The sequence below is a fragment of the Miniopterus schreibersii genome (genome assembly GCF_964146895.1).
Source record: "Miniopterus schreibersii genome assembly, chromosome: 20".
NCBI classification, from domain to species: Eukaryota; Metazoa; Chordata; class Mammalia; order Chiroptera; family Miniopteridae; genus Miniopterus; species Miniopterus schreibersii.
In genome coordinates, this window is record NC_138122.1 from 13,177,408 (window position 1) to 13,187,774 (window position 10,367).

General features: G+C 57.2%; 1 protein-coding gene across 1 annotated transcript; it reads right to left on the minus strand.

Annotated features, from left to right (window-relative positions):
* Positions 1-483: 483 nt before the first annotated feature.
* Positions 484-5,406, minus strand: LOC308549684 (RIMS-binding protein 3B-like; the record flags this gene model as incomplete). The annotated part of the gene is made up of 1 exon (XM_081122657.1): positions 484-5,406. One exon carries the CDS (start codon positions 5,404-5,406, stop codon positions 484-486), a length of 4,923 nt encoding a protein of 1,640 aa, XP_080978783.1.
* Positions 5,407-10,367: the final 4,961 nt, after the last annotated feature.

Consider the following 10,367-nt stretch of genomic DNA (forward strand, 5'->3'; position numbering starts at 1 on the left):
TCTCTCCCTTTCTCTAAAATCAATCAATAAAAATAAGATAAAATATTATTTTTCTTTTTTCTATCAACATTTTAATATGGGGTTGAACATAAGACAGAAAAATAACATTCTGGTCACTTTTTTTAAGAGGCAGTCTTTCCTTGAGACTTTCATACATGACAACGGATGAATAATGTTAACCTCTTAAAAAAAAATTTAATAATCACAGAAAGGCACTTCTCCAAATACGTGTCATAGTTACTGACAACTCCAAACCAGCTTGTCACACTCTAGGGGCTGCTTGTCCTGTTTTCCTTTGGAAACATCTGAGTTCAGTTAAGCCCTGATGCTCTCAGAGGCTGGGGGATGCTAAAGGACTGCCATCGGTTTCACACAGTGGCTTTCATGGAGGCGAGGAGGGGTGCTGTGAAAGGGTCTGCATGCTTGTTTCTCTTCTGGCAGGTGGTGGGCAGCCAGAGGCCACTACCCCTTTGATAACCTTGCTCACTCTCCATGAAGGGACATGTGGTCCAGTAGGTGGGCTGGGACAAGGCCTCTGTGGCCGCCTGACTCCCCATAATAGAATCCCTTGTCATCCACAGGCCCATAGACTGTGACCAGGTCTCCAGCCTTCAGTGACAGCTTGCCCTTCATCTGGCCCCCTGCTTGCCCATCCTTGGGGTTATAGTCCAGAGCTGCCATCATGGTCACTGGAATGCACAGTGGGGGTCTCCTGGGGTTCCCTTGGGGCAGAGAGAAGGAGTCCTGGGGGTCAGTGAGCCCCCCAAAGTCATCTAGGTGGGCCACAGAGGGCAGGTGTCCTTGCACTGGCAAATGCCACCTCCTATCAGTCCTCTCCATGCCCTCCTCCACCTCAGCCACCAGGTGCCCAGGGATGTTGCCCACTTGACCGTTGCATTCCCCATGGTAGAAGCCTCGGGAGTCCTGAAAGCCCCACACTTTCAGCAACTGCCCTTTCTGGAAGGCCAGCTCCTCCTCTGCAGCCTTGGGGTTGGCAGACATCACCAAGGGCTCATAATCAAAGAGTGCCACAAAGACCCTGACAGAAGTGTCCATGCCCGCCTCCAGCAATGGGAGGTCTCCACCAGACATCTTAATGACTTTGCTGGATGAAGTTGGACAAAGTGCAGAGCTGGGCTCATGGAGCGGTCTCTCTCTCTTGCTCCTCAGAGCCTTACCTCGCCTACTCTGGGTCCTAAGTTCCCTTCTCTGCTCTTGCCTCTCTGTGGCCCATGGACTGAAGCACACTACCTCCTCCTCCTCCTGCAAAATGTCATGGAAGTCAGACACCAGTCGTTGGCTGGTGCCCATTTGGGAAGGTGTGAACACTTGGGCATCGTGCTTTTGTCTAAGAACCTTCTCAAGGGCAGCCTTTTCCTGACAGGCTTCTTTCCTGGGCCCATACTCAGGGGACAGATGGACGACTCCCAGAGCAGGGCTTTGGCTGGTGCCCATGTGCCAGTAGTGGTCTTCTCCCCCCTCAGACTGGCCACTGGGCAGAGGCCACCTGTGGTTCTGTGAACTCTTCTGAAAGAGGTCTTCTATGTGGACCTCCCAGGCCTCTGTGGGCCCCTGGATTTGGCTGCCAGCCCCTGTAGTTGGACATTCCTCTTCTGAACTCAGATTGGGCATTGGGGAGTGCTTCCCTGGGGGTTCTTCAGGGTATGCTTCTAGGAACTTGGCCAGGGGTTCCCCACATCTTTTGGGGATGTGGGAGCTGGCCTTGGCACTCAGTGGAGCCAGCGCCAGCCTCTGAGGGTAGATGGGGAAGGTGACTCTGCAGGGGGATGGGTCACCACAGGTGTAACTAAAGGGGGAGGTCTCTGGCAATCTGTTACAGTTAAAACTGTCATGAGGGATCTGAGCTGGCACCGAATCCAGTGACTCGCCACAAAGTGAAATGGTTCTCACAGAGACCTTCTGGCACATGAGGGGCAGCTGGAGCTGGGACAATTCCAACAGGGTGCTCCCAGCAGTGGCATCAGTGATCTCTGCAACCTTGAGCCCATCAGCATACACAGCATAGCCAGTGACCTGGACTCCGTTGGAGAACCCGGCCGAGTCGATAGTCACTGGGAGCCAGCTGACCACCAGGAGGCCTGGTAAGGTGTGACGCTCTACCAGCACATCCAGTGGAGGGTCAGGGGGTCCTGCCAAGGGTGTATCAAAGGTGACAGTGGAGGACATGGTTTCCCAGTGGACCTGCATCAAGTCCCATGGCAGCTGCACCTCCACCTGCACCTGGTACCGTGTGCTGGGATGCAGGCTGTGGAAGGTGTAGCTGCTCACACCCGCTGGGGTCAGGGCATGCTTCTGGTCATTGAGGTACACCACATGTGGGTGGCTGCTGCTGCTGTAGACCCAGGTGATCTCGGCCGACGTGGCCGCAACATTCCGAAGGTGTAGTTGCTTGGGGGCCACACAAAGGACCCCTTTAGCCCCTGGAAGGGATCCAGAGAAGCCCTGCTCCTCCACACTCTGCAGTGAGCCCAGCCAGCCATCTTCTGTCTTGGCATCTGAGATCTCTATTGCCACTTCTGTCTTGGACACCATTTGGCATGTCTCCCTGTCCACAGCTCCCTTAGCTTTCCCAGGCAATAAGCTGCAACTAGTGTCTTCCTTTGAAGCTTTGCCCTGTCCAGCTGGGAGTTGAACAGGGTCAGGGTCAGAGTCAGGTGACACTGGGGGCAGGCAGCCAAGGATGTCACTGTCTGGAATGTGCTCCACCAGGTTGGAGGGCACAAGGCCCCGCCGGCCATCCTCAAGCTCCCCTTCATAGAAGCCATCTTCGTCCATGTCCCCAAAGATATATACGTAATCCCCAGCTGTGAGGGGCAGCTCACTCTCGGGGTGCTCATTGGGTCCCTCAAATGGGTTGTAGCTATATCGAACCAGGAAGACTTTGAGCTTGGGGGTGGCAGGGACCTCTGAGTCTCCCACTTCCAGGGTCAAGGACACACTGTCAGGATCCAGATCCTCCACCTCACTGGCTGTGTCCATGTCCAGAGTAAGGCAAGATGGCACGGTGGCCCACATGGATTCCACCTCAGAGGAGGAGTTTGACTGGGGGCTGGTTTTCTTGGCCTGGGCTCTGCAGTCCAGAGGTTGGCTGTCCAGGACTGTGTCAGGCACTTGGGGGACACTGGCTGGCTCCACAAGGGCAACTGGGCTCTCTAGCAGAGAGGCTTCCTTCTCCTGTTTGTCTCTGCGAGGCTGTGAATCTTGGTCTTCAGGCCCTGGCTGGAATTTGGTCCTTCTGCTATTCCTGCCTTGGGAATCCAAGGCTTGGGAGGTCTCCCAGGATTCCTGGGGACGGTGACCAGGCTGACACTGCAGCACCCGCATCTCCTCCCGGTTAGCCTGGAGATCACGCAATGCTTTCTGCAGGTCATGCAGCACCTGTTGCCTGTACTCCCCGCACGTCGCCTGCTGCAGCAGCAGCTGCTTCACCAGCAAGCCGGAGGCGTCGCGCTCCTGGCACGCGCGGCCCAGCTGCTCGCGTACATCGTTATTCTCGGCTGCCACCTTCCGCGTCCAGTCGGCTTGGGCCTGCAGCCGCGCGTTTTCCTTGGCCAGCCAGGCGCCCTCGCGCAGCACCGCCTGCAGCTGTGCCTCGGCCTCCTCGCCGCGCCGCCGCGCCGCCGCCGCCTGCGCCCCCAGCTCCTCGCACTCGCGCCGCCGCGCGCCCAGCTCGCGCTCCAGCGCCTGCACCTGGCACAGCACCTCCTCGCTGGGTGCCCTCTGGCCGCCCGCCTCCGCCAGGGCGCGGCTCGTAGCCTGCTGCAGAGCCAGCTGCCTCTGCAGGCGCAGCACCTCCCGCTGGGACTCTCGCTGCAGCCGGTCCAAGTCGCTGACTTTGAGCCACTGGGAGCTCGCCGCGTCCCCACTGGGGTGCGGGGTGCTGCCGAGGCCGGAGGCGACGCGCGCCTGCAGCAAGTGACACTCGTGCTGCAACTCTTCTATCTGCTTGTCCTTGGCCAGCAGCGCGCTCGCCTGCTCCGACAAGTCCCGGGCGCGCTGGAGGGCGAAGGCCTGGCACAGCTCCAGGCCAACGCGGCTCTCCCCAGGCACAGGCGCGCTCACAGCCCGCAGGTTAGTTTCTTGCAGCTTGCGGGCCCGGTCCTCCAGGCGGCGAGCCAGGCCAGTTAGCTCCGCGTGCTTCACCTTGAGCCGCTTTACCTTCTCCTCCGCCTTGTCTGGGAAACCCGAGCGCCGCAGCCGCATGTTCTCTCGCAGCAGGCCGGAGCAACGGCGCGCCAGCACCTCCAACGCCTCGGACAGTTCCGAGTTCTGCTTCACAAGCTCGTGGTAGTCCAGGCTCAGCGGCGACAGGGTCAGAGCCTCGCAGGGCTGGCTCCCGGAGTCTTTTCTTGTACCGTCGCTAGGTCCCCTGTGCTCCGATGGTGGTGGCAGCGGCGGGGGACTCGGGGAGTCCAGGATGAAAGTGTCTGGAGAAGAGGAGGCCCGCTCCTCGGATTCGGGGGCCTTGGGACGACCCAGGGTGCTGTCGAGCGAGCGGGAACGCGTTGGTGCTAAGGAATCGAGGGAGCCAGCGCGCGCGGGGAGCTGGCTGTCGCGGGAGTTGGAGCACGCTGCGGGCACCACGTCGAGGGAGCGGGAGCGCACGCGAACGCTGGCGCTCAGGCCGTCGAGGGATTCGAGTCGACAGGCGAACTTTGGGGGATGGTGTGAGTCGCCGGCGGTCTCGGGGTGCGGCTCTTCCGAAGAATGCACAGCCTGGAGATCCGGAGTGTCGGGCAAAACCGGGTGCCAGCGGAAGTGCTCCAGAACGTACTTGAGGAAAAGCTCGCGCTCCACATCGAGCGCCGCCTGCAGGTGGCGGATGCGCGAGGCCTGCTCGCCGTCGGTCTCCCAGCGAAGCTGCGCCAGCACTTCTTGCAGGCGACAGCGACACTGCGCGGCGGGGAGTTCGGGCGCCCCCGCGCGGCCGCAGTAGCCGCGGTTCACCAGCTCCGCGGCCAGCTGGCGCTGCAGCTCCCGCGCCTGGCGAACAACGCCGTCGCGCTCACGGTGCAGCAGCTGCCGCAGCTGCCGCATCTCGGCCTCCTTCCAACGCAGCAGCTGCCGGATCTCGCCCTCGCGCTCCCTCAGCATCTTCTCCTGCAGCTGCCGCAACTCCCGACAGCTCTGTGCCTCCCACTTGGAGCGCAGATGGTCAACCAGCTGCTGCCTCTCCCGCTCCGCTGCCTCCCGCAGCTGGCGCGCCTCGGCCGCGAAGTGCCGCCGCTCCTCCCGCCCGCGCGCTCGCTCCGCCTCCAGCTCGGCCCGCAGCTTCTCCAGCTCCCGCTTCTGCTCCTCCAGCACCGCCGCCGTTGGGCCCGGACTAGCCAGCTTCTTGGGTGTCGCGCGGCTGCCACCGGAAGAGTTAGGCGAGTCCTTGGTCATGGTGGCTGCTGCCCGGCCAGACGCCTGAGGTCGCCTGGCCCAGGCCTCCGCTCGCCAACGGCCGCCGCCCCAGCGGGCCAACCGCCCCGCGCGCCCCTTCCGGCGCCCCCGGGGGTCTCCGCGCGCCCCTTCCGCCTCTGGGCGTGTTCTCCCATCCCTTGCTATGGGTGCACAAGCCCTCGCTCCTCTCCCAGCTGCCTAGGCCGGGGATAGGCTCTCGACACCCCTGCTCAACCCACCCCGCGTCCTTCCCAGGCTATCCAGGGGTCTCTGGCTCCAGGCCTTTCCCTGTTCTTGGCACCATGGCCCTTGAGACAGACCCAGACAGTCTCCCAGGCACTGTACAATCCCTTTTAGGCCAACAGGCTGGTGGGAAGTCAGGCTGCTCCTCTGGGCCTGGAGAAACAGGCTCCGTGTGTGTCAAAATCACAGATGGGGCGTGAGCAGACCTCACCTGGCCCTGCCATGGGTTCAGGTAGCTGAAAACCTGCAACAGGATATGCCCAAACTTGGGGGTGGGCCCTGGGCCCCCAGCTAGGGGAGGGTGCATCTGGTGGTGCCTGCAACCCGACTGTGCCGACCCTTTCAAGTCTCCCTATGGTACTAAGCACCTGCATACATTATCTATTTAAACCTCCTATGCCTACAGATGGGAACTTTTATTTTTTTGTAGTGAATTTCATTTATTTATTTTTATTATTATTTTTGTTTAAAATATTACAGATGTCCCCTTTTCTCCCCAATGACCCATTCCACCCCATGCCACACCCCTCCCCCAGATGGGAACTTTTGAGCCCATAACCTAGGCTTGGTGCTAGCTGAGACAGGAGAAGGACTTCTTCAAGGACCAAAGTCCTTACCTGCGAAATTCTTGTTCCAGAGTCCATGGGGATTCAGACTCTATCGGCTCATTCGTAGAGTTGCAGCTGTGAGGACCCCTCCCCAGTCTCACTCCCCGGGGGAGTCACATTCTGCATCTGCAGAAGGAAGAGGTTCAGGTGTGGGGAGTGAGAGAATGGGGCTGCCATGGGGGCCAGCTTGCCCTTTGGTGTGGCCCCGGAGTGCTGGGGTCGGCCTGCTTCTACAAAAGGTAAAGCTAGAGGCCCCTATGGGCCCAGCTGGGTCCCCACACCACCTCCCAGGAAACAGCAACACCAGAGAACTTTCCATGGTTCTCCAAGGGTAGTGCAATCAGCTGGTTAGGGCTGAAGGACCTCTGGAGTTCAACAGTTCTTCAGCTTCTTGTGCCACTTCCATGTCTTCATCTATAAAATGGACCAATAATGCAGCAGCTTTCTGGGCTGTGTGACCTCCTAGAGTTCCCTGACCTCTCTGAGCATCCATTTCCTCTGTTTGTGAGGTTTCAATGAAGTGAGAGCACAGAGGCCTGGTTAGCAGCTGACTAATTTTAATCCCAGTCCCCTTTGGCAGGTAGAAAAACTGAAGACTACAAAGCAGGGATTTGGCTGAGACTGGGCAGGGCTGCCATGGTGGAAGCAGCACAGGTACTCTCTGTGCTCCCTGGACTCACTCTGGATGCCTTGTGGCAGGTGGGAAGCCTTAGAGACCTGGGTTTCTATCTAGGCTCTACCACTTTTTGACTGGGTAACCATGGCTGGTTACTGCACCTCTCCCAGCTTCTACACAATGTGTGTATCGATAGTAGCAGCCTCCCAGAGTTGGAGGACAGCAGGACTCTTTCAGCTGAAAGCTGGGTGTGCAGTAGGAGCAGCACCACAGTTTGGGTAAGTTCTCATCTTCCCACCCAGGGCTTGAACTGGACCCTCACAAGCTCCTTCCAGGAGTCTGAAGAATATTCCTGGCTCAAAGACCTTTGGGCATTTGCATGTGTTGTTCCCCCTGCCTGGGATACCAACCTTGCCTGATACAAAAATAACAATGTCCATGGTAGATCAAAAACCTGCTAGGTGCCATGCTAAGTTCTTGCCATACATTATTTAAATATGATTTTATTGATTTCAGAGAGGAAGAGAAAGGGAGAGAGAAATAGAAACATCAATGATGAGAGTCATTGATTGGCTGCCTCCTGCACGCTCTCTACAAGGATTCGAGCCCACAACCCAGGCATGTGCCCTGAGTAGGTACCAAACCATGACCTCCTGGTTCATGGGTCAGTGCTCAACCATTGGGCCACACTGGCCAGGCACCATATATTATTTAAACCATCCAATTTATAGATGAGGTGTCTCAAGCCCCAATGGATTAAGAGTTCTGCTCAAGATAACCCAGCTGGTTAGTGGATGCCACACAACCCCTAGTTCTATGCACTCACGTACTACTAACCTTGTCTTGTCCTTTGGCCTCAGCTTATCAGTTCCTCCTCCAGGAAGCCGTCCCTGTCTCTCCAGGCTTGGTCTGGTCTCCCCAGGACTCTAGTGCCCTCATTGCTCTACTGGCACCTCTTCCTTTTGGAGCAGGGGCGTGTCTGATACCCTTGTGTGTCCCTGCCCAGGGTGGGCTTAGAGGAAGAGTAAGTAAAAAGTCCCTCCCCAGAAAGAAGGGGTGGGAACCCAGGGCCAGGCAGGCAGGAAGGGTATGAAGGGCACTGCCTGACCTGCCAACCGACCTGGCAGTAAGGGCTGGGGCCCCAGACTCCAGGGTGCTCATCAGGGCCTTGGGCAGAGGATTCAGGCTGGGCTGGAAGTGAGGGTTTGGCCTCAGTAAAGGTTTTGGTGGGTTTCTGAGCTGCAGAACACATACACACACACACACACACACACACAGCTTCTCTCAGCTTGGCTACCTATGTAGTTAGGAGCTCAGGAGCCCTACTTAAATCTGCCTCCTCCCTGCCCTTTTTACCCCAGCACCAAGTGGCTCCTGAGATGAAGACTGATGTCTGGTACCTGGCCATTTGCATCCAGGCCATATTGTTGTGGTCACACTGGAGACCTCTTTGCTTCTGGGTCTATGGTGTAGACCTGGCCTTCGCGGTACCTAGAGCCTGTCACAACTCAGGCTCTGCTGCTCTGACGCCCACACAACCCCTTTGAGTGAATCTTCCATTCCCCAACAGCTTCTCTTCTGTGACTGATCTTCCCGAGTTGCTCCTGGTGCAGGACAGACAGGCCCTGTCACAAAGTAATTTTCCCAGGTAGCTGGGCAGGTGCTCTTGGTCCCATCTCACAGGTGGGAAGAAAAACTGAGGTTCTGAAAAGCAGGTGCTGTGTTCATTCAACATGTGGCCCTGTGGGCTCCACCCTTTTTTTTTTTTTTTAATCCTCAACTGAGGATACTTTTTCCATTGCTTTACAGAGAGAGTGGAAAGGAGAGAGAGAGACATTGATATGAGAGAAACACATTGATTGGCTGCCTCCTGCACATGCCCCGACTGGGACCGGGGTTCCAGCTGCAACCGAGGTGCATGCCCTTGGTCGGAATCGAACCTGGGACCCTTCAGTCTGCGGGCTGATGCTCTAACCACTGAGCCAAACTGGCTAGGGCACCACCGTTTTTGCTGTACTCATATTTTCAAACCAGGTTCCCTTGAATCACTGATGTGCCTCAGGAGATGCCTTTGGGCCTCAGTGAGTAACAGGAACACAGGGAATCATGGCTCCTGATGGTCTCTTTGAGAGGTGAGTGGATGTGTGCGGGGGGTGGTAGGCAAGATGCAAGGATGGCCTTAGTTTTGAACTGGTGCTGGGCCACTGGACGTAGTAGCTGCGGGGAGGGTTTCTGCAGGCAGTCCTCACTACAGCTCTGACAGAGGGGGATCTGGGGGTGGGTGGGAGCAGATGGCTTGCCAGAGCTGTACTGTCACTTCAGGGTGGTGGGTGGGGCTCCACAACCGGATGTCCTGCTGCAGCTTAGAGTAGAGCCTCCAGCAGGTCAGGAGGGCAGGCTGCCACCAAGGAAGAGGACTCTGGGTGAGTCTCTGGGAAGCCCACAGTCACCACCCAGCAGCTCCCCATGCTGGCACCACCCATGGCATGTCATTTGGAATGTGGTTGTGTGGATGAGCAAACCAGGGTTTCCCCAGGGCCCGGCTTCTGCCATCCCTGTACCCGTCATGTTATACAGTGATTGTCCCATTCACCTGCCTGTCACCCCCTTCGGCTCTGAGCTGGGAGAATAGAGACTGGCATTATTTCACCATGTCATTGCATTCTCTGGGTCTTGGCTTTCTTGCCTATAGCATGAAAGGGATGGATTACATGGGTGGTTTTCAAACTGGGTTCCTTAGGGCTCCAGGTTCCTGGGAAATACCATAGGACTGTTAGGGTTGGAGAGGATATGCCAGGAGTTGAAGGGGAAACACTGTCCCTACTGCTTCAATAGTGTCCTTTATGAGATTCTGAGAGGACTTTGGTTTAATAGTGTTTTAAAGAGGTGTGCTGCTAGAAACAAATTTGAAAACCTCCGGGTTAGAGATCCTTCTGTGAATTATATGCGAACGCATATGCTACCCTAACAGTCTGTGATTCCACTGACCCTGAGAGAAGGCACGTGCCCCCTTCACGTCCTGGTTCACCCCACATCGCCAGCCCTGTATTCCATGCGGCCTCTCCCCACAGCCCCAGCTGATCACCTTTGAGCCATTGGTCATGGGGTCTGGAATCCTGGGGAGTCTGGTTCACATCCTCCTGTGCCAGCCTGGCCTGGCCCCGTTTCAGTTCTGCCCCCCAATCACTGGGCTTTGCAGAGCTCGCCTGACCTTGATGAAGGCCATGGGCTCCATCCTGAGGGCCCACCAAAAGGTTTTAAGTTTCCTAACTTCTGCAGCTGCAGAAGTCCCGGCTTTCCGCTCCACTTCCCTTATTTTTGGGTCAGTGTGTTCTCTGTCTGTTCTCTGATGTCGTCTCAGTATCTGGAACAGCACCTGGCACATGGTAAGTGCTCAATAAATACGTGACTGAAGAAGACAGAGGCAGCCCGGCTGGCACGGCTCAGTGATCCAGGAGATCATGGTTCAATTCCTGGTCAGGGCACATGCCTGG